A 24,413-nucleotide genomic window follows, 5' to 3' on the forward strand; every position below is an offset into this window, starting at 1 on the left:
AAGTGCACCCCAAGTATTATACGTGAACCCAGTGGAATTGTCAAGCAGAGTTTGACACTGTGCTCTCAAAAGGACGCCCACAGCGCCTACTCTGCATACTTGATTGAACTTGGAGGAGTCACTTCTGCCCTATGAGGTCAGCTCATTGTCTGCTCCTGAGAGGCATTTGGCACTTTTTCAGAGCTGATCACTGGCTGGGAGCATGCGGACACTTATGTTAATTAGCATTCTAACAATTCAGGCAGGTAAAGGGTAATTTTCTAAAAGTTACTTTTCGTTAATATTTATTAGACATCTGACTTCAGCATCGAATTGGATTTTTAATAAGTATTTAAAATGTGTGTGTACTTTTCTAGCTGGTCCATTTCCAGAGTTAAGTGTTAGTATTTCCATCTGCACTCTGGTTCCTTACATGGGGGCAGTATAAGAAATGTAATTATTAATTGGGGTTGGTTACTTCCAACCTCAAGTAGTAATCACTGCTTCAAGGGACTTTTCAGGGTGAGCACGTAAAGTCACTAAATTAACCTGTGCTCAAACACTTGGTAGCTATGGCACAGAGTATACAGGGTGAACATGGGGCAATGTGTTAAGTATATACACAGTACCGAAATAGTGCTAATGTCAAAATACTAATATCCCAAACCAAATTAGAATAAGAAACTGTAGTAAACTAAATAACAAAATCCAATATGGAGAACAAGAGATAAGATTTGTTTTTTTAAAGTAAGGTGAAATATCCAAAGCACCAACGATAGTCAATGGTGGCAGTAGACTGAGACCTAGGTGCAATTTGATGCCAGCAGTGATGGGGCGTAGATCGGATACTGCAACCAAGTTTGTCCTGATCAAATATTTTGCCCTCTGATTTAGTCCGTTAATTCCCAAGCCACACAGGATTATACTTTTAAAGCTCCCAGGACCTCAGGCAAGTGCTTTGAGACTCGTAGGGTATCGGCCAGAGGCCAGCAGCAGGCTCAGTTGCTGCCAGGCAGCTGCAGGCAATACTTCTTGTAGCTTGTTGTATCCCTGTAGCTTGAGCAGGAGGTAAACCTTATAACCCTTGGAGTTCACCTCTTTGCCCTGGGTTCAAGCAGGGGGAGCAGGTTCAGTCCTCAGGGCTCATCTCAGGTCACAGACTGCAGGTTCAGTCTTCTTCTGTTCTTCCTCCAGGCCAGCAGTATTCTGAAGTGAATTCCACGAGGTGTCACATTTATGCCCGGGACAAGTTAGTGGGTGGGAATGACTCTTTGGTACGCCCTCACCAATGGAGTAAAAGTTCCCAGTTCAAAGTCTACCCACTTTGGGTATTTTAAAAATGCTGTAAGTCTTCAGCCACTTTAAACTTTGGCTCCCTGGTGTTCACTTTTGTAATCCTAGTGTCCTCCCACTTCCAACTCCAAGTTCTAGTTTGAAGCAGCCACTGTACCCCTAATAAACCCAGAGTCAGAGGGACTCACTGGTAAGACAATAACCAGGTTTTTAGCATCCATATAATGGATACCCAAGAACTGTCTTGGCATCCCGATTTCTTCCTTTCAAGTGTGTCCCTAGTGTTCCATTCAAACGCCACATACCCCGTCCAGCAGGATTTGACACTGATTTGTCAAAAATTATACCCGCAGTCTCCACCCTGCATATTTAATTAGGTTCAGCTGAGTCTTCTGCCCTTCCAGGTTGACCTGTTAATCACAGTGACCTTCTGTGTAGCTCCAAAGGGATTTTCGCACCTCATTTGCATATATTCAAATTCTAATCACTGGCTAGGAGAATTTAGAGAGAAAATGAATCTCCAGGAACTTCAGGCAAGGAAAAGGTAACATTCTAAAAAAAATACTTTTCCTCAATATTTATTAAAAATCAGTCCCCACCATTGAGTTGGATTCTTAATAGTTAATAAAAATAATTGTGTATTGTTATTTTTCTACCTAGTCCCATTCTAGACATACAGTATTAGGATTTTAATATGTACTCTACATATACAGCTAGGCCGGCTTATACCAGTCACCCTGTATTGTGGGCTACTAAGCCTACAAAGAGGATGATTTAATATTTAAAATGGAAGTTTTGACTTGTCAAGGGGTTTAGTTGACAGGTTGAATTGCAATCAGGCTAAAACTGTAGGCTTGAAGCCATGTTTGCACAAAATGTGCTGCAGTCCACTAGTGGCATTTATCTTTTAAGGCCCCGGGTACTCTTTGTATCATATGCTAGGAACGTATAGGCAAGTTAAATATACCAATTAAGAATATGCCAATTTGACCATGTTTGAAGAGGAGGAGGACAGACACTTTACTGCTGGTTAGTAGGGGTAAAGTGTACAGAGGTCTAAAGCCAGCAAACAAAAATAAGGCCCAGCAAAGGTGAAAAATCCAAGTTGACCGTGGAGAAAAGGCAGATTTCCTGTAGTTGGACTGCAAGGGGTCATCCAACTCCTGCGAAGTGGGCATTAAGGTTGTTTATCTATACTTGCTGATAAACAGCAAAGGCAAGCAGTTCCTTAGGTTACTTCCTTTTGGGGTTTTCGCAAAGTGGTGAAAGATTCTCTCAGGAATCTATTAAGGCTTGAATTAGCTTTAGCCACTCTAACAATTCTACTTTTGTGGTAAATCCTCAATGTGCACTTTCTAAACCTGATTGTAAACCTTCACTTCTCGATTCCTGGTCAGCTGGAATTTTATCTCAAGTTTGACTTACTAAGATTGAACTTTGAGACGGACAGTGCACATTGTAGTAGACTAAAAATGTATCGTCCTTTCCCAAATATAGTATCATGTGGTAGGGTTCAGAGCTACTTGTCCTTGTCACTAGACAACAGTGTGTAAGAAGGTTAATACTCTGGCTGAGCTACGCAAGAGGGGCAGCCAAGATTTTCCCCATGTGCTCTTTTTCTGTCCAGCTCTTGCTGAACCTCGTAGACTGTTTTTAAATCCTTTTTATTGTAGTTATAATATGACAACTGTGGATGATTATATCGTTGCCCCCAAACGAATTGGTGTGCTATAATCATCTTTTTTAATTTTTGTAAGCATTTTTTTAAGCAATTTTAATTAGATGTTGAATTGAGTTTATTTATTGATGGTTGGTTAAAGGAACTACTGATATCTTTTATAGTTATTTTATGTGCTTATTTTGTAGGATTGTTGATCTCCGGTGGGGGTCTAGATCAATCTATTCTGAAACCTGAACAGTGGTGATCATGCACTTGAGAAGGCCGTTTGATGTATGTCCACCTGAACCTGTGCAATTGGCTGGTTAAGGCGAAGTCGCTTACACAATGCCGCTAAAGCATAAATAAAATGATGAGTCATTCATGCATAAGGTTTCTCACTGAACCTGCAAAATTCATCCCGAGTTTCAGAGAGACAAAAGACATTCCTGGGAGCAAGACTAAATTTGACAGAAGCCGGGGCGTTTATTTTATTTATTTATTTATTTTAAAAGTTTTGCATAGCGCGAACAAGACCCCGAAGGGTATCAGAGCGCTTCACATTAATGGGAAGGGTAAACAAAGTATGGGAACGTTGAGGTAAGGGAGGCTAACATGTTAAGCTAGTGCGATTGTACATAAATGTGAGCAAAAAAAAAGAATTTGCATACAAAACTGGAAGGCACAATGTTACATAATAGGTAAGGCAATGAATCAGACATTAATAATTGATAATAAAAAGTACAAAAAAATTAAAACAACAAAAAAACAGACACTTCGAAAACAGACAAGCCATGGACAAATTAAGGCAGGAACTTGTTCATTAGGATTGTTTGTACTTCCTTTCTGAACGCCACCGTGTAGGGGATTCTGCGAATTTCCGGTGGGAGAGCGTTCCAGATCTTGGGTGCTATGCCCTAAAATGCTCTGAGCCTCGTTTTCTTTTTACAAAATGTCTGCGGTTTGAGTAGCAATAAGGTAGCACTTCTACTAGGTCTGCCACCCCCTGAAAAGTCAAGTTTTTGTGCCAGATATCCGGGTGATTGGTGGTGAAGGGCTTTGTGTGTCAGAAAGGCAATCTTTAATTGTATTCTAGCTTCGTAGGGCAGCCACTTTAGAGATCTTAAGGCTGAGGAGATGTGCTCATTTCTTTTAGTGTTGGTAATCAGTCTGCCCGCGGCATTCAGGGAGGCCCTAAGCGGGGCTAAGGAATATTTGGGGAGGCCACTGAGCGTTGCACTTCCATAGTCTAGCCTAGGAAGGACAAGTGCTTGCTTGTGCCACCTGCTTGAAGTCTTCTTGAGGGAGGAATGGTTTTAGGTTCCTATGAGTCCTTATTTGGTAATTTGCACCCGTACACATCGTACTAATATGTTTCTTGATGTTCAGGTGTGAGTCCAGGGTGATTCCAAGAGATTTTGCTGAGTCGATGCTAACTGGGGAGCAGTTGAAGGTGGTGAGGTGTTTCATCCAGGTGTCAATCTTGAGGGTGTGCTTGGGGGGGGGGGGGGGGGGGAGGGGGGTAGATGAAAGGGAATTCAGTTTCAGAGGTGTTCAGCAGAAGATGGTTTTCAGTTAGCCAGTTTTGGATAATCACCAAGGATGAGTTGAGTGAGAAGAGGTCTTCAGATGAATTGATTTTCAGGTAGAGTTGCGTGTCTTCTGCATTCATATGGAAGAGCATGTTCAAGGAAGATAGAAGATTCGCTAGTGGTTCCAGGAAAAGATTAAAGCGTATAGGAGAAAGGGCCGAACCTTGCGGGACCCCCATGGAAAATGCAGACTGGTGCGATATGGTATGGAGCAACTTAACTCTTTAGGATCTATTGTGAAGGAAGGAAGAGAACCATTGCAGTACGAAGCTGGAGAGGCCCATCCTATGTTCCAGAATAGCTAGAAGTTTATCGTGATTAACGGTGTCAAATGCAGAGGAGAGATCAAGAAGGATTAGGAGGCAGGATTCATTATGGTCTAGTATGATTAAGATACCATCAATGATGTGGAGGAGTGTAGATTCAGTACTGTGACCACTCCTAAAGCCGGAAGGATATTGATCCAGGAAATTGAAGGTCTCGATGTGCGAGCACAGTTGAGATTGGACACATGTCTCTTATAGCTTAGCCAGAGTAGGGATGTTGGAGATGGGACGAAAGTTATTAAGATCAGATCTGTCCTCATCAGGTCATTTTTCAGAATAGGTAAGACCTGGGCTGCTTTCAGACATTCAGGGATCTTACCTTGAGTTAAAGAAGCATTAACAATTTTAGTCCATAGGGGGATGAGGGCCTCCTTGATTTCTTTGAAGATAACTGGTGGCAGAGGGTCGCTAAAGTGATTGGAGGGGTTAATGCTAAGCAGGGTTTTGTAGATGTCCTCTTCACTGAGGGGCGAGAAGGAGATCCAAGTGGCCCTGTTCTTAGTGCTGACACTGAGCAGCTTTTGCATCGCCGAGAGGACAGGCTGAACTGTAATTTCAAGTGAAGTAACACAGGCCCTCTTTGCTTCGAGGTCAAGACTGATGGCTTTAGTTTTCTCGATAAAGAAGATAGCCAAATCGGAGCAGCAAGGGGACATGTCTGTTGAGTCGATATGATTGGAAGCTATCCCCGATTGCTGTTTGACAATTTCAAAAAGTTTTTTGGGGCGGTTAGAGGCTTGTCTAAGCTGCAATCTGAAGTAGTCTGCCTTAGTCATCTTGATTTTTTTTCTTGTAGGAGCTTCTGACCGGTCTAAGGGCTTTTAGGTTAAAGGCAGATGGTTTTGATCCCCATAGGCGTTCAGCTGCTCTTAAGTTTCGACGATCTCAGTTTAGGTTGTCGTTGAACCATGGTTTGGAGAATTTGGATGCAGAATTTTTTTGTTGTAAAGGTGCTATTGAGTCCATGATATCAGAGATAGTTGAGTTGTACAAGTCCGTGAGGTCATGAACATCAGACATGTTGACTGGGGGAGACCGGGCTTTTTTACAGTCGGTAGCTAGACAGTCCGTGTCAATATTTCTGAGGTCCCTTTTCCAATGTTTAATTTTCTTGGGCTGGCTCTTTTTTGGTATCACCTCCCTATTGATAAGGAAGAAGATGCTGTAGTGGTCGGACCTGTCACAAGGAGTAATGTCTAACAGTGTGATGGCATTACTTTTAGAGATGAGGTGCAGAATTTCTCCTTTGTTGTGAGTTGGTCGGTCACAGAATTGAATAAGGTCCATCCCAGCTAGGAAAGCGTTAAGACAGATCACTGCTTGATCATTGTGCTTAGACCAGTGAAGGTTGAAGTCAACAAGATAGATTTGGGATAGTGAGTGGCCATCATTGGTGGAGATAATTTCCATTAGTTGTTCGATGAAAAGGAAGTTATTGCTAGGGGGTGGTAGAAGGCATGTCATTTGCATATTGGGAGGTTGTTACTGAAGATTTTGAGGCACAGATATTCAGCTACTGTTGGGGTGGGGGCCTCAATGTGAGAGACCGATAGTGTATTCTGGTATATGCAGGCTAATTCCCCACCCGGTTTCGTGGCTCTGTACAACGAAGGTCCTGGCATTATGTTCGCCTTAACGATCTTTTTTCCCTGAAGTTTGTGCGAGGGTCGTCTCTTTTCCGTAGTTGCCCCCGTTCATGGCTGAAGCTTTCTAGAGAGTGTCTCCGCTTTCTGAGGAGTGCACGCTTTTCCTACTCGCATTTCGTGGCATTTTTGGCGGGTAACGAGTGGAGTTTACACTGTATGTGCTTTGGAAAAGAAGGCTGCACGGATGCGAGGTGTGGCGCGTTCTGCGTGTCGCTTTTTAGTTGGTTGCAATTCACAGGAAATCTATAATTCTGTGAAAGCGTTTCCTGGATGGTGCACCTGACCCGCGGTGACACTACTCTGAGCAGGGATGCGGATGGTGAAAGGGGTGCCCTCCCCTTAACAGCAACGGCTTGAAGCCCACGGGCCCCCTCCAGTCTCCGCTCATCTCAGAAGTCTGCCCGCCCTGGCGTGTCTGCCCTCGGCGTCACCCAGCCCTGCATACTTGCATCCACCTGGTGATCCAGGTGCCAGCTTCAAGCCACTACAAGCATCAGCAGAGAGCACATGTGGACAATGCAGGACCCCCCCAGTAGTAGAAAAGGTCCCTGTAATGGTGCCAGACCCCATTCTCAAAGGAGAGCCTGTCTCATGGCGCCCATTTGCATAGGGTGACAAGATGTTCAGAAGCAAAAACGGGCTCAGCCCAGGGTAAAAGTAGTCTAAAGCCATTAGCCTAAAGAGGGGGCGGAGGAAGGGGGGGGGGGGGGGTTGGTGCCAGCCCACAGCTGTAGTAGAGAGCCCATCTGATGGTGCCAGCCCACAGCAGTAGTACAGAGCATCTGTGATGGTGCCAGCCCACAGCTGTAGTAGAGAGCCTGTCTGCGATGGGGCCAGCCCACAGCTGTAGTAGAGAGCCTGTCTGCGATGGTGCCAGCCCACAGCTGTAGTAGAGAGCCTGTCTGCGATGGGGCCAGCCCACAGCAGTAGTAGAGAGCTAATTTGGCACCTGTGTGCAGTGGGCCTATCCATCTCTGTGCCCCTCTCTGTGTGCTCAGGAGGGGGCTGGCACATGTGTGCCGGGGGCGGTGATCTCTGCCCCTCCCTGTGTGCTTCGGAGGGCTGGCACGTGTGTGCAGGGGCGGGGATCTCTGTGCCCCTCCCTGTGTGCTCAGGAGGGCTGGCACGTGTGTGCAGGTGGGCGGTGATCTGTGCCCCTCCCTGTGTGCTCATGAGGGCTGGCTCGTGTGTGCAGGGGGCAGTGATCTCTGTGCCCCTGCCTGTGTGCTCAGGAGGGGGGCGGGGATCTCTCTGATGGTGCCAGCCCACAGCTGTAGTAGAGCCGGTCTGCGATGGTGCCAGCCCACAGCTGTAGTAGAGCCGGTCTGCGATGGTGCCAGCCCACAGCTGTAGTAGAGCCGGTCTGCGATGGTGCCAGCCCACAGCAGTAGTAGAGCCTGTCTGCGATGGTGCCAGCCCACAGCAGTAGTAGAGGGCCTGTCTGCGATGGTGCCAGGCCACAGCACTAGTAGACAGCCTGTATGCGATGGTGCCAGTCGACAGCTGTAGTAGAGAGCCTGTCTGTCATGGTGCCAGCCCACAGCTGTAGTAGAGCCGGTCTGCGATGGTGCCAGCCCACAGCTGTAGTAGAGCCTGTCTGCAATGGTGCCAGCCCACAGCAGTAGTAGAGGGCCTGTCTGCGATGGTGCCAGGCCACAGCACTAGTAGACAGCCTGTATGCGATGGTGCCAGTCGACAGCTGTAGTAGAGAGCCTGTCTGTCATGGTGCCAGCCCACAGCAGTAGTACAGAACATCTGTGATGGTGCCAGCCCACAGCTGTAGTAGAGCCTGTCTGCGATGGTGCCAGCCCGCAGCAGTAGTAAAGAGCCTGTCTGCGATGGTGCTAGCCCACAGCTGTAGTAGGGAGCTAATTTGGCACGTGTGCGCAGTGGGCTTAACCATCTCTGTGCCCCTCCCTGTGTGCTCAGGAGGGGGCTGGCACATGTGTGCAGGGGGGCGGTGATCTCTGCCCCTCCCTGTGTGCTCAGGAGGGGTGCTGGCACGTGTGTGCAGGGGGCGGTGATCTCTGTGCCCCTCCAGCCAGGGGAGGGGAGCACTGTGTGGGACGTCATTGAGGTCGATTTATTAATTCTGGCAGCGGCAGAACCAATTTCTGTCCGTGGCAAGAATTTGAAAGTAACACATCCTGCTGCCGCTCAGCCTGTGTTGACCAAAAGCCTTTCAGTGACAGTGTCTGCACGTGAAGCGGCTCCTGAAGTTCAGTTACGGCTGGAGGACAGGGGTGTCCCTCCTGTAGATTGCAGTTCTCTCTCACCCTAGTTGTCCGCTGTCAAGGGCCTTGCTGGGTGCACCCCCAAATCATTCTCCTCCATCTTGTAAGTTGCAGCCTACATGTGGCCCAGATTGCAGTGAGCAGAGTCCAGGAGGTGGTAAGGAGACAGACTAGTGCTGTCTCTTCCCAAGACAAAAAGCTGTTTAAAAAACGATTTTCACTTTCTGTGCTTACTGTCTATGCCTGTGGTTGTTACAGTTTAAAATTTGTAGTTTTAGCCTGCCTGTAATTGCATATTTTATCACCTGTGTTGTGTTTTAAATGTGTGGTTTTCCCTGCCCATGATTGCCTTCATTTAGTGTGTTGAATTGTGGGATTTGCAGTCCAACCTCTGTAGTTTGCCCCTCTAATTCCTTGGTGACAAATCAGTTTTCCCTCCAAATTTCTCCTTTGCTCTGTGCTTAGGCCTGTGTGGTCAAACAGTGCACCCCCAGCCTCCATTTTGTGTTCACAAGCCAGTGAGGCCAGCCCCCCTGCCTCCCCCCTCCCCCCCTCCCAGCAACAGGGATTTTCTACATCAGAGGGTGCTTCTGTGAGCTGTTGAAACTATATTTACTGGGGCCTGTGCACTTCGTTTTTTGGCCAGCAGGGGGAGTAAAGCTTTATTCAATCAGTATTGTTAGATTTCGAGTTAGTGAAGCCTTTACCTGCTGAAGTCCAAATTTGTGGATTGAGCCTGTCTGTCTCCTAGGAGATTCTGAACAGGAGCAAACAGCTTCCAACTCCCTGGCCAGCAAACCTTGTCTGAGGTTGCTGGGACCTTATATGGTGTGCTAGTGGTTGGCACATGTGTACACTGATTGGTGGTTGTACCAGGTATTTCTATTGGGTTAGGGTTAATGTCCTCATTGGTTGGGTATTTGAGGGTTCTGATTGGTTTCTCGGTCTGTGATTCTATCATTGCAGGGTTGGGACTAGGGCTAGGGTTAGAGCTTTAATTGGAAGTAGTGATTAGGGTTTCTGGTGTGATTGGTTGTTGGACCAGTTGTGGGACTAAGAGTAGGGTTAGGCTTTCTATTGGAAGTAGGGACTAGGGCTACCTGTACCAGTGGCTGCTTTGACTTGGGTTGGGACTACTGATGGGGCTAGGGCCTTTATTGGACGTAGAGATCAGGGTTTTTGAAATGAATGGATACTTGGACTAGGGTTAAGATTGGCTGCAAGGTCCTGGTCTCCTATTGGTTCTAGATGCTAGGGCTAGTGTTGTGATTGGATAGTGTTAGGGCTAGGGTTCCCATTGGCTGAAGGGGTCACCTGATTACTAGGGCTACAAAAAAGGCCAGGCTTAGGGCGTCTCAGCCCGGGCGTCGAGGCTAAGGGTGTAGAGGACAAGGGTAGTTGCCTGTTTGGGCCTGTTAAGGGTGTAGAGGACAAGGGTAGTTGCCTGTTTGGGCCTGTTAAGGGTGTAGAGGACAAGGGTAGTTGCCTGTTTGGGCCTGTTCGAGCCTGGTCGGGACTAGGGCCAGAAATGCTGCCCTTATTCTCATTTAACAATACCCAGCCCATACCATCCACAACGACAAATACAGCAATACACTCTCCCCTCTGACTCCTTCCCTCCAAAACTCCTTTTTACTCATCCAAAAGCCTCTTCCTACTACTAATATATATATTAAAAAAATCTTTTACTCTTTTATCCCTCCACTATCCTTTTTTCAATAAAAATTAACAGACTAACATGTTTCACTTCTCAAATTCCATATTCAACTATACTAATATACTGCCTAAATAACTGAATAACATATCTACTACTCAAATTACTTCATATTTATACTATACTAATTTTCAACACTAATCCTTTATGGGTTCCGGAGTGGCGTGCTACTCGCCAGAAAAGCGCTTCAACGCCCATCAGGGGTAACAAGTGCTATATGAATGCAAATCTTTCTTCCCCTTTTATCCATCCGCTATCCTTCTCACTCCAAGTAACAGACTAATATCCACCACTGAAATTACCTCATATTTCACCATATTAATTCACCACTAATCCTCTATAGGCTCCCTGAATAGCATGCGTCAACAAGCGAGCGATAGATAAATACGAACCTTTGTCCTACTCTATCCTTCTGCTATCATTCCAAATCCAAATAACTGATTAACTTATCCACCACTTAAAATGTACTTGCATGTTTCACTATACTAATTCAACACTAATCCTCTGTGGGTCCCGGAGTAGCGTGCTACCCGCCGAAAAAGCGCTTCGACGCCTCGTCAGGGGTAGTAAGCGCTATATAAATGCAATTACAATACAATACAATACATGCATCAGTTCGCGTCAGCCACAACTGAGACCTGTAGAGCTGGTAAAAACTAATGTCTGATGCCCTGCGACGCCCGTTGCTGGGGCAGCCATGAGCTTTATAAGTATGCTTAACATAACATAACCTGTCCGGGGGCTGGTGCCATGATTATGGTGACAGAGACCAAATCTACTCAGCACGCGCAGGAGGCCCAGCACATGTGTCCCAGAGGCTGAGGCCGGTCCTGGAACAGCAGACAACTAGTCTAACGTCGGGCCAACCCGCCTGCCGCAACGACTCCCTGTCCACTGGCCTTGCTGCAGCTCAGTGCTTCCGGACTGCAATGTAGCAGGCTGCCTGTGAGGCACCACGACTCGGCAACAGTCCAGACTGGGACGGGGCCCGCCGCGGGTCTACAGATTTGAGTGTCTGTCGCATTGCTGCACAGTTTGAGTCGTTGAACAAAAGCGCTATGTGAGCTGCTGCGGCCGGGCGCGTCTCATACCAACAAACTTGAGTCTGCCACACAGCCACCTTGGGCCGCTCTCCTGGCTCTCTCTCTCGGCAGTAGCCATTGCCCATGTTCAAGACTGACTCAGTCGGTCACGTGACGTCATAGTGAATCTGAATGCATTGACACAGCGGGGAATCTTGTTACATTGTAGCCTCTCAGCCTGCAAAAGCCAGTTTGGTCGCGAGCTGAGCCAGCAGCGCCCAAGCCTGCCACAGTGCCCCTAACAGCGCTCCAGCTTCACAGCTGAGGCGCTATAAATACGGGACTTAGCATTTCAGTTCGGTGATGCGGATCACCCCACTGAAATATGTGAGTCTAACGCTTGATGCGTTGTACTTGACAGGGCTTTTGCTTAAATAAGCGAGTCTCATCGCTGCTAGACCGCTAACCATAGAACGATTGTCTCCCTTCCTGGTTACGTGGTTTAACACACATCTTAGCCCCCTCCCCCTCCAAGTTAAAAATCTCCCCAAAGTATGTAATCCAGCCCTAATAAAACATATTTTACAAAAAATACAGTGTAATAAAAGTACAGTAGTCTAAGTTTAAACCAAAGTGCATGCTGCATCAAAGTAATAGCGCGCGACATACCCGCTCGGAACAGACATTGTGAACAAGTCCTAGCTGTAAGCAGACATCCTGAAAGCAGTGACTCCAAAAGGTCCATATTGTGAACAGACAAACGGAGCAATAGATACCAGCTGGGAATAGACGTCGCAAATGCGGGATTATGACCAAGTCCAGCTGTAAACAGACATCCTCAGGGCAGTGATTTTAACAGGTCCACAGTGTTAACACACTCAGAGCAGTACATTCGAGCTGGGAGCAGACATCGCACGAGCAGTGGTAGTAGTAAATATCTTTATTCGATTTTGCACCCTGGGCCGCCAAAGCGCCCAGAAGGCAAGCAAAATCGGCCCCTTGGTTTGGAGAGGAGCTTAGATTGGCAAAAGCTGCCTGTAAACGCCTGGAACGGCGTTGGAGAAGGGACTTCTCGGTCCCGAGTATTAATTTGTACAAAGTGAGTCTCAAGAGCTACCATGCCCTCATTAGGAAATCGAGAGCCTCCTACTATAAGGATAGAATTTAGAGTGCGGACAACTCGATAAAGGAGATGTTTACCATTCATAAAGAGATCTCCTGCCTGGCCAATATTGCTGCACCAATTATAGGCTCAGTGGAATCCTGCGACCGGGTGGCAGAGTCCTTTGCCAAAAAGGAGAAGATATATTCCACCTTCCCAATCTCAGCAAGGGTAGGGCATGCTGAGGGTGCGGCCCACAGCAACATAAGAGGAGGAGAAGGGCTGGCACCTTCATCATTCCTGACTGCGAAAGCCTAATAAAGATAGCGAGCAGCATTAAGTCTAGTTCCCCCAGAGATTTGGCTAGGCCCGGTGTGCTGAGAGGGAATATGGAGGACCTTGAACCATATATCAGGCATCTGTTAGATCTCTCCTTTAGTTCAGGCATTGTACCTAAGAAATGGAAGGAGGCGGTGGTCTTACCGCTGAAAAAGAAGCCGAATGTCAGCGCGGACCAGCTAGACAATCTGCGGCCCATCTCCTTACTTCCATACCTCTCACAAATTGCAGAGAAGGTAGTGAACAACCAGTTAACGGCTCATATTAACAAACACGGCCTTCACCAGCCCACCCAGTCTGGTTTCCGAGAATTGTACTCGACCGAATCGGCCCTGCTCCTTTCCACCGAGACTATTAGAAGGTACGTTGATGAGGGACAGACGGCGGCCCTAATTTTATTAGATCGGAGTGCCGCCTTCGACACGGTGGCCCATCATACGTTGCTACAATGTCTCAGAAAAGGAGGAGTGGGTGGTAAAGCTCTGGAATGGATGGAGTCCTTCCTGTGGGACCGCAGTTTTCAGGTAGCACAGGTACCTCATCTGTCGAAGAGCATCAGGCTGAAACAAGGGGTGCCTCAGGGATCTACCATTAGTCCGACGCTATTGGTTGTATCCCTTGCGCAGGATGACAATAGGGCATCCTGCAACTTCAAATCATGCAAGCTGGAACTAGCAATATGGATGGCCGACAACTGCCTCAAATTGAACGTGAGCAAGACGGAGGTGCTGGTGGTTGGTAAAGCTCCCACTGTTTGTACATCAGGTTGGTGGCCACAGACCCTGGGCCCTACCCTGGTGCCTAGTGAACAGGTCAAGAACCTAGGGGTGTGGCTTGATCCCAAGCTCTCGTTTGAGCACCATACAAGGTGGGTGGCAAGCAAATGCTTTGGAGTCTTGCGTGGTCTCCGTATGACATTGGACCACTACAGCTAGGAAAACCATGGCCCATGCCTTGGTAACCTCTAGGCTGGACTATGAAAAATGTCCTTTACCTGGGTGCTAATGTCAACTGCATACATAGGCTGCAGCGTATCCAAAACGCAGCGGCCCACATGGTTCAGATGCTGCCCAAGAGAGCCTCCTCCAGAAGGGCCCTGGTTGCCCTGCATTGGCTGCCAATCAAGGAGAGAATACTGTTCAAGGCTCTGTATGTAAGCCATAGGATTCTACACAGGAAGGGGCCCACTTACCTACATTACCTTCTGACCTTGTATACCCCCTCGCGCCAACTGAGATCTAGCGGAACGGGGCAGGTCATGATCCCCGCTATCAGGAGGGCAAGAATGGGCGGCCGCTCCTTCTGTTTCCTGGCGGCTCAACAGTGGAACAAACTTCCAGGGTACCTTCGGCAGGAGGCCTAGGAGATAGGTTACTATGACATTTTAGTGAAATACATGATACTAGTACCATTTAAAACCAGAGATGAAAATTTGTGCTAAAATTAAGATATTTACATGTATAAAAACAAATTCGTCCATAGCGTCTTGCAATAATAGTTGACCTATACATGCCGCATGTTATGTTATTGCGTGTTTGTAAAGCGCGCAGCTACTCATTAGAGTGTCCCGGCGCTAGCGGAAACAGGACGTTTATAAAAAGAAGGACCAACTCAAGGGATGAAAAAGTTACTGCTGGAATAACCAGGTTTTACGTTGTTTCCTGAAAAGCCAGATATCAGACAGTTGCCTGATTGCGGTTGGTAGCTTATTCCACATATCTGCTAACTGAACTTGGAAGGAGCGACCTCCTCCGCGCGGGTGTGCGAATTTAGGCACGCTCATCAGATGTTGATGGGACGATCTTAGAGATCTATCAGGCGTGTAAAAGCTCACTGATGTAATGTGCACCGGTGCCATGCAAAGCTTTAAAGGCCAATGTCAGGGCCTTTAACTGAATTCTGCAGCGGATGGGAAGACAGTGTAAGTTCTTGAGATAGGGAGAGATGCGGGCTCTGGGGCCCAGCATAAGAATGGCTCTTGCTGCAGCATTCTGAACAACTTGGGGGCGGCCCAAATAGAGGATATTAGCGTAGTCCAACCTTGAGTTAATAAGAGCTTGGACCACCCTCCTTAGATGGGAGAGTGACAGAAGCGGTAGAAATCTCCGGAGCATTTTCAAAATGCCATAGCAGCTTCCTGCAACTGATAGAACTTGTTTCTTCATGTCCAGAGAGTCGTCCATTTTTACCCCCAGATTTCTCGCTACTCCCACGGAGGTCTGCGGGGGAGACATGTCTGTAGGCCACCGTAGCCTCCAGGCATCCGGGTCAAAATCTCCAAAGAGAATCACTTCCGACTTCCCGGAATTGCACTGTAGCTGATTGTAACTGAACCAGGCAAAGACCTTTCTCAGACAGTTATTCCTCTTTGTATGTTTTCTATTTTTAGTTTTCATGTTTTTCTTCTTCTTACTTGGTTGTGACATTCCTTGATGTTCACTATTTGTGGGTGTCATGCACACTTCATGACACCTGATAATGAACTGTGATTTGTCGTCCATTGTGGAGGAGTGTGGCTCAATGGTTAGAGCGGCAGACCCTGATGCAGAGTTCCGGCCAGGGACCAGGGTTCGATTCCCGCCTCGGCGGGATCTCGAGCTCAATTTCCTCGGACCTGTTAATTCTCGCCTCGGTGCCTATTCTAATCACGGGCCCCACGCTGCAACTCTGGGCAATAGCGTGCTTAGCCTCCACACCGGCCCCAACAGCGCTAAGGATGCCTGGCTTCACCCTGGGGGTGCCCAGGAGTGGACACTTCACAGGGAAAGCCAGGAGGGGTTCCACAGCTGTATGAGTATCAGCGCCAGGAAGCCGCATAGGCGACACCGCAAGGTGACCGTCTGGTGAAAGTGCGCTCTATAAGTACCATGACATTGACATTGACATTGACATTGTAAACCTTGTTGTGTGCAACACACAGATGCCTAGCCCCGCTGTCGCGCGTGTGCTTAGCCTAGCTGTGGCGCAGGCGCCTAGCCTCCCTGTGGGACTGGCGCCTAGCACAGACTCCATATGCTTTTCTTAAGACCTTTCGTGGTCTCTAAACAATGCTACTTAGGTGGGATGTTGGTTAATAGCAACTGACACAAGTCCAGTCTCTGTCAGTTTGTCCTGTTGGTCCACTTAGCAGTAGTCTGTTTGTCTTTTATTACCGTCTGACATAGCATACTCGCTGAAGTGTCTTCAGCCTCCCAAAACCCCTGGCCCTCTGTCTGTCTTTGTATCCTGCTCTGCTGGTGTGTGCTATCCCTTTTTTTGCACTTTGCTCTGGATCTGATGGGATGCGCCCTGCTTGGGTCATTCAGCCAGTTTAGGCCCCTAGTTCCTTGTCTCTCCTGCCTGCCATCTCTGCTGAGGTTCATTCACCCTCCTTGAATCCCTGCCTGTGAGCACGCCTGCTCTTCTGCGGTTTATTCAGCACACACCAATGGTTCCTTGTATTTCATGTCTGGGCCTGTCTTAGCTGTGGTCCATTCTCCTTTCCTTCATCTCTCTCCTGAGAGTTTTGCCAGTCATTTAGGTTTTTATTTTACTACATCCCAGCTGTGTTTTTTAAAAATCCTTCTCATTATCACCTTAGGTGGATTCTTTCTTCCTCCCTTCCTGACTCTGATGTTGCACATCATCCATTGGCTCGGATGCAAACCGGACTGCCCCTCACACTCCTTAGCTCTCTGCATTCAGTCTGTTCAGTTCTGATGGGCTGCTTTCAGACTTTTGTCATCCCTCCTGTTACTAATGTGTGTTTGGCCTACCTACTGCTGTCTTTCTGCCTTTCTAATTGTGATGTATCTGCTGAGATGCATTCAGGTCTCTTACACCCGGCGTTCTGCGTGTCCTGCCTACTCCGCTCCACTGGGCTGCTTTAAGACATCTGCTTTGTGGTGTTGTTTTTTACCACACCTTCGCCTGGTGGGTGTACTCTACCTCCTGACTCCATGGTCCGTGTATGTTCTATGTCTATGTTCTTACCCTTACTAAGCCCCTAGCACTGTGTGCATGTGGTCATGTTCTGCTACAGCCTGTTCAGCTAGTTGCATGTCTGATCAGACTAGCTTTGTTTTCAGTCTCCCTTTAACCTTTACTCTCTCTATATCCTGTTTTCCTCATTCTGCTAAGGTTCCTCCAGTCCTCCTCACATGGCCTCTTTGCATCTTGTCGGCTCCTCTCCAGTAAGGCAAGATGCACTCTGACTGCTAGCACTCCTAGCTTTCCCTACATCCTGTGTATGCCACTACATCAAGGAGCACCAGTATTCTTACACCCCTCCCTGTCCGTCCTGTCTGCTTTGCTAAGCTGTACTTGGTCTGCCTACGCCTTGTTCTGAACTTTCCTGTCTGTCCCGGTCTACTAAGGTGCACCCGATCTGTTACGGTATACATGTAATTTCGCTAGTGCAAACCTACCCAAAAGTCAGTGGAGCCCTGTACATGGTCAAAGGCAAGCTTCAAGTCAGAGTAATAGAGGAAGCTAAATTAAAGAGGTGGGTCTTCAACTCTTTCCTAAATTGGAGCAGTGTTGGGGCGGTCCTGATGGAGACGGGAATGTTGTTCCAGATCCTGGTAGCATAGATGGAAAAGGCCTGTTGTCTTATTTTTTCTTTCTTATACTTCTTAGTCTGCAGTCTGATTGTGTCCTAGCTGCTCGTGCGCCGAGAACCACCAGAGAATGGTGAGCTTGCCCGAAGGGCTGTTGGTTGTAATGCAGCTTGTTTTCAAGTTTGTTTGGGCTGCCAAGTGAAGCCACTGGAGTTCCATCAGGATGGGAGTGATGTGTTCACATATCTACAGGCCCTGAATGACACAAGCTGCAGCGTGAAGGATGCCTCTAAGGGGTGCCAGTGTGGAGTCCGTGGAGTAGGGCATTGGCACCATTCAGATGCAAGAGTTTAAACAGCAGTTCTCAAGTCGATTTCTGGTAGAAATTGTTTCTTTCTTTAAAAGAGAGCTGGTACCAGGCCGTCTTTGTGTTTTTGGAAATGTGTTTCTTGAGGGAGACGTTGGTGTCCAGGGTAAATAAAAGTGATGTAACATTTGGTGAGAATTGGGGTTCCAAGTTGTCAAGGTTCATGGCACTGAGTCAGGTTTGAATCTGTCTTGTTTGCTGCTCTTGGCAAATAATAGGAAGTCTGTCTTGGTTGGGTTGAGCTTCAGGTAGGTGCTGGTTAATGTGCAAGCCTACGCCACTCGATGTCTGTCCTGTCTATCCGTCCTGCTAAGGTGCAGTCAGTCTGCCTACATTCCTGGCCCTCTGTCCCTCTCTAATAAGGCGCATTCAGTGCACCTACTCCACTCCCTCTGTCCTCTCTGTCCCTCTCTTCTAAGGTCCACTCATTCACCCTACTCCACTCGCTGTCTGTCCTGTCTATCTGTCTCTGATAAGGTGCACTTAGTCTGCCTACACTTCACTCCCTCTGTCCCTCTCTACTAAAGTGCAATCAATCTGCCTACACTCCTGGCCCTCTGTCCCTCTCTACTAAGGTGCACTCAATCTGCCATCTCCACTCCCTCTGTCCCTTTCTACCAAGGTGCACTGAGTCTGCCTGCACTCCTGGCACTCTGCCGCTCTCTGCTAAGGTGCACTCAGTCTGCCTGCACTCCTAGCCCTATGTCCCTCTCTACTAAGATGCAGTCAGTCTGCCTACACTCCTGGCCCTATGTCCCTCTCTACTAAGGTGCACTCAGTCTGCCTACACTCCTGGCCCTCTGCCGCTCTCTACTAAGGTGCACTCAGTCTGCCTACTCCACTCCCTCTGTCCCTCTCTATTAAGGCGCATTCAGTCTGTCTACACTCCTGGCCCTCTGTCCTTTCTGTCCGTCTCTTTTAAGGTGCACTCAGTGTGCCTACTCCACTCCCTCTGCTCTCTCTGTCCCTCTCTACTAATGTGCACTCAGTCTGTCTACACTCCCGGCCCTCTGTCTTGTCTATCTGTCTTTTCTATGGTGCATTCAGTCTGCCTACTCCTCTCCCTCTGGCCTGTATCTGTCTTTGCTATGGTGCCTGTCTTTGTCCCGTCTTCTGTGGTCCACTAAGGTGTACTTGGCCTACCTACGCCACTCACTCTCTGTCCCTCTCTGCTAGAGTGCCAATACTGTGCCTACATTCCTGGCCCTCTGTCCAGCCTGCCATGCGGCTGCTACGCTGCACCCAGTCTGCCTATGCCACTGGCTCTGTATTGTATGTGGTCCTCCCTGCTGAAAGCAGCTCAGCCTGCCTGCACTCCGTGCGGTCTCTTGTCTGTCCCTCTCTGCTAAGGGGCACTCAGTCTGCCTACACTCCTGGCCCTCTGCCCGCTCTGCTAAGGGGCACGCAGTCTGCCTGCACTCTGCCCTGGCCGCCCCCCTCTGCCCTGGCCGCCCCCCTCTGCCCAGACCGTCTGCCCTGGCCGCCCCCCTCTGCCCTGGCCGCCCCACTCTGCCCTGGCCGGCCCCCTCTGCCCTGGCCGCCCCACTCTGCCCTGGCCGGCCCCACTCTGCCCTGGCCCCCCCTCTGCCCTGGCCGCCCCCCTCTGCCCTGGCCGCCCCCCTCTGCCCTGGCCGCCCCCCTCTGCCCTGGCCGCCCCCCTCTGCCCTGGCCGCCCCCCTCTGCCCTGTCTTGCCCCCCTCTGCCCTGTCTTGCCCCCCTCTGCCCTGTCTTGCCCCCCTCTGCACTGTCTTGCCCCCCTCTGCCCTGTCTTGCCCCCCTCTGCCCTGCCTTGCCCCCCTCTGCCCTGCCTTGCCCCCCTCTGCCCTGCCTTGCCCCCCTCTGCCCTGCCTTGCCCCCCTCTGCCCTGCCTTGCCCCCCTCTGCCCTGTCTTGCCCCCCTCTGCCCTGTCTTGCCCCCCTCTGCCCTGTCTTGCCCCCCTCTGCCCTGGCTGCCCCCTTCTGCCCTGGCTGCACCCCCCCTGCCCTAGCCGCACCCCCCTCCCCCCTCTGCCCTGGCTTGCCTCCCTCTGCCCTGGCTTGCCTCCCTCTGCCCTGGCTTGCCTCCCTCTGCCCTGGCTTGCCCCCCTCTGCCCTGTCTTGCCCCCTCTGCCCTGTCTTGCCCCCTTTCTGCCCTGTCTTGCCCCCTTTCTGCCCTGTCTTGCCCCCCTCTGCCCTGTCTTGCCCCCCTCTGCCCTGTCTTGCCCCCCTCTGCCCTGTCTTGCCCCCCTCTGCCCTGTCTTGCCCCCCTCTGCCCTGTCTTGCCCCCCTCTGCCCTGGCCGCCCTGCTCTGCTGAGGTGCAGTCAGTGTCCCTGCACCCCTTCGCTTTTCCTGCTTTCCTTCGTCCTCACTCTTCTGCTGTGCGCTTATTCTCTGTGTGTGTGCAGTCTGCTGCCTTCAGAGCCCTGGTGCTCTCTGACCTGCTCCTCCAGGGTGCTCAGCCTGCCTACACCCTTGCTTTTCTCTCCCCTGCACCATCCTTACCCTCCACAGGTCTGTCCGGGTACCATTCACTCCCTGTCGGTGGCAATAGATGCTGGCCAGGGCTGCCTCTGCCTGTCGTGCTGCACTGAGCGTCTTGTCTGAAGTGAACTCATTCTAACAGCCTTTTCTTTTGTCTGTCTTTCCCCCTTTTCCGTTTCCTCCCCCACTACCTTCACCCTCCTACTCTGCCCTCTAGTACAAATCTGTGTTCCGGTCTTACTCGCAGGACTTTGCCTCCCGGGGCCCAGCTTCTGCTCCTTCTCTTCTATCCTCTGCCACCTGCTGCTCGCCCCTTGTCCCTTCTGTCCACCGGCCTGGGAGCCCGGGGCCGGCGGGGCCATCGCAGAGTGGCCTGGACGAGCCTGCCGGCTCCCTCTCCTCCCAGGACAGCAGCTCTGGTGGGACGGCTGCTCTCTGCCTTGCTTCCCAGTCTTCTTTCTCCGACTCTCTCCAGACGCCAGTGGTGAGAAACGCGGCGTGTTGTGGGGTGGTGGGGGTCAGAGCTTTGTGTTTAATGACGTGACTAGTCAGAGGTAGAGCTCTTCCTATCACTCAATGGCAGAGAGAGTTAATGGCATATAAAAGCCTTCTTCTGTAAAGAGCGCATGCAGTGCCAATGCTGAGACAGTGGGTAAAAGTATTGTAGACACTGTGTGGATGTGTGTTAGAAATGGGATCCCTGGCAGGCCACGGCTTGTGCCAAAGTCAGTCAGAGACCACCACTTCCACGTCAGGGCAAGGGAGTTACACGCCAAGATAACCCCTGCTCACCCCCTTGGTAACGTAGCACGATCAGTAAGGCTAAACTCAGAAGCAATGTGAGTTAAGTGTTTGCGCACGCACCCCCAACAACAACACCCAAGGCCCACCACAAAGGAAACTCCACACAAGGTTATATGTAAAAATAGCCTTTGTATTATACCAAAACACATTAGATAAAAACACACACTTTACAATGTGCCAACAGGCACGGGCAGAATTTACAGGGGATATGTACAAGACAGGGCCACATGGACCACTGTCAGGAATATGCACTTTTAGACTTTGTACTTGGTAGAATTTGCACTTGTAGGAATAATAATTAGCACATATAATAATAATCACTGTAGCACAAAATAGAAAATAGAGCACACAACCAGTAATCACTGGTGAAGGTTAAGTACCACCTACGCAACCCTAACCACCTTAGGAGAATATTACGCAGGGAACCAGGACCTCACTAGCAACACCTGTACTAGGAGAAAACAACCACCTAAATATCACCATACATTTAGGGGTATAGGCATAGGAATATTGCACATGATGCATCACGACATTCAGAGGTGCAGGGAAAAAAACACAATTGCGCAAAATTCACATTAGTCACCACCTGTGACTGTACCCCGGACACCAGGCCTCGTTGGGGCTAGGACGCCCTGTGTCCCAAAGTCAGGGGGGCCTCAACGTAGCAGCTGCCCACTAAGTGTTGGGCAGCTGGGGAGACAATGGGGCCAACGCTGGAGCCTCGTGGCCCTAAACAAATACAATGTCCCTGAGCCTCTCTGGGCTCTAAACACAATGTGGGCGGTGAGTCTCTCTGGGCCCTAAATACAAAATGCCCTCAAGAGCCTCTCTGGGCTCCAAGTAAAGAAATGCGGCGTCGTTGGAGTCCCCCTCGGGAGACTCGAACTCGCAATTGCCCCCAGGAGCCTCGGGGCTCCAAATCACAAAAATGCCGCCTTGAGCCTCTCAGGGCTCATCAACAAATATGCTGCTGTGCGGGGGACTCGCGGAACAATGAGACCCAGAGCCCTCAGCCATCACGGAGCCTCTCAGGGCTCTGCAACAACGGTGGCCCCCTTAGGGCCTCCGTGGCTCTAGAAACAGATGCGGGGTAACGGGGGAGCGGCCCACTGCCAACCGGGGCCGCTCTACCCTCTCTGACACTGCCCCCAACACGGCAATCCCGGGCCCCACTCACCGGTCTGGTGCCTCCTCCGGTCGATGTCGGGGGGCCTGCCTGCAGCCGACTCTGGACGTGGGGACTCTCCTCTGCTCCCGATCCTGGGGCGGTAGGGGAAGCGCTCTCTCTCCCCTCCGGCTGGCCAGACGTCCTTCTTGGTCGCACCCCGGGGCTCTCCCTAGCTCTCGGAGGCCCCGGGTGCCGCCGCCGCTCCTGTCCTCGTGGCAGCACCTCTTCTGGTCTCGCTGGCTCTTCTCCTTCTGTCCGCGAGGCCCTGCCTACAACCAGGCGGGCCGCGGGCACTTCCGGGTCGCGCTGCTGAGGGCAGCCAATAGCAGCACGGCCCTGGGGTATGGAGGCGGCACTTCCGGGTCGCACTAGGCAGCGGCCCGGCAACGGTTTCAATACTCCTGGGCTGCGGCGGTGATTCTCCCGGGCAAACGAGGGGTAGGCTCCCTCATTAATTTAAATATAAAGCGAGGTGGGCACTCGCTTGGGGCGCACAAGGAAATCTCAGCACGGTCCCTGGCGGGGTGGGCACCTGCCAGGGGACTCAAAACATCGGCAATAAGCGGGGTAGGCTCCCGCGCCGAAAATAAACAAAGGGGGATCCCCACGCCGGGGAATCCCTCAGGAGGCAGGCTGGGAATCTCGCAGAACTGCCCGCAGAGCGCCCCCAGGCGCTACAGAAACAAGGAGATAAGGGCACAGCGCTCCCCAGCGCCAGGATGCCCCAGAGTCAGCAATAAAGTCCTTCAGGTAGGCAGGGGGGCAAGGCTGGGCCCAGAGCCCAGCTCACTGGGCCTCCAGGCAGGGAGGCAGTCCAAGTGGCGGTCCTCCTGGCGCCCAGCAGCAGCAGCAGCCCCCCTCAGATAGGATCCTGGAAGAGAACAAATTGTAAGGGGACACAGACCCTTTTTATACAGTGAAACCCTTTGTCTTTATGCAGGGTGGGGGAAGAATCAGTCGCAGCTGGTCTGGGAGCACCCTTGATGTGCTCAGCCCCTCACTCTATTCACTGGCAGGGCTAGGGTCATCAGTCGCACCACAGGGGGCGGAGCCAGCATTGTGTGGGGAAAGCCCAGCCCTATTCAGGCACCCCAGCCAGCTCCAGCCAATCACACGCCAGCACATTCACTGCACAGACAGGCACACTTCTAGAAGTGGCACTTCCATACTAGACACATACACGCCGCATGCATCATTGCGCAGCATTCAATCACACGAGTCCGCACATACCAGACTCGAGCCCGCACACCCCACACATCTGGAACTACCAGGGACACATACATTCCCCATGCATTCCTATGGAAGGGCAGGCCTACCTCACCACGCACGCACTTTCCACTGGGACACATTAAAAAGCAAAAAGTTTAGGGGTGAACCTGCCAGAAGGGCCAAGTCCAACAGTGTGTGTGTTCATCTCTGGCCCATAGATGACGTCCGTGACAACTACTGTCTCTGGACAGTGAGTTATTCATTACCCTACAATGGTGTGCAGTAAACCATGAGCAATAGATGGCATGTGGTAGACTGGTCTGTGAAGGGGCTTGGTGGCTGCTAGGGTATTGTAGTGTCGCTGCAGGTGGCGTATGGTAAACCCTACCCTGGGAAGGTTGTGCCCAGTAAAATGGTTGTGAATGTGAACTGATGCTTTGTTTCAGTCATAACCAAGATGGCTGCCTGTAGATGCACTTGACAGCCCTGGGCAAGGCGTGCAGACAAGGCATAGGTCTTGGGTTGGCTCATGGAAGGGACCTTCTTCCTCTAAGAGGTGATTTAGTTTGGGCATGCTGCAGCAGACAGATTCATGGTTTACTAAAGCTGTGTAGTGCTTGAAGAAGTGAGCTCCACATACTGAATCAGACAGATTCTTGGTTTAGTAAAGCTGTGTAGTGCTTGAAGAAGTGAGCTCCGCATGCTGAAACAGATAGATACTTGGTTTACTAAAGCTGTGTAGTGCTTGAAGAGGTGAGCTCGGCATGGTGAAGCAGATACATTCTTGGTTTACTAAAGCTGTGTAGTGCTTGAAGAAGTGTGCTCCGCATGCTGTAGCAGTAAGATTCTTGGTTTACTAAAGCTTTGTAGAGCTTGAAGAAGTGAGCTCTGCATGCTGCAGCAGACCGGTTCTTGGTTTATTAAAGCGGTGTAGAGCTTGAAGAAGTGAGCTCCGCATGCTGC

At 50.2% G+C, this 24,413-nt stretch overlaps 1 protein-coding gene across 3 annotated transcripts in view; it reads left to right on the plus strand.

Moving 5' to 3' along the window:
• The window catches only part of RAPGEF1 (Rap guanine nucleotide exchange factor 1), a 669,494-nt gene that overhangs the window by 481,386 nt on the left and 163,695 nt on the right, over window positions 1–24,413 (plus strand). The window contains exon 12 of one of the 3 annotated variants that reach the window (XM_078646181.1): window positions 20,487–20,753. The exons of the other annotated variants lie outside the window; for them this stretch is intronic. Coding sequence (XP_078502307.1) covers window positions 20,487–20,753 — 267 coding nt within the window. The remainder of the gene's footprint in view (window positions 1–20,486; window positions 20,754–24,413) is intronic. 3 annotated transcript variants of the gene reach the window in all.

This window comes from Lissotriton helveticus, chromosome 5_1, assembly GCF_964261635.1.
Source record: "Lissotriton helveticus chromosome 5_1, aLisHel1.1, whole genome shotgun sequence".
Lineage (NCBI taxonomy): Eukaryota > Metazoa > Chordata > Amphibia > Caudata > Salamandridae > Lissotriton > Lissotriton helveticus.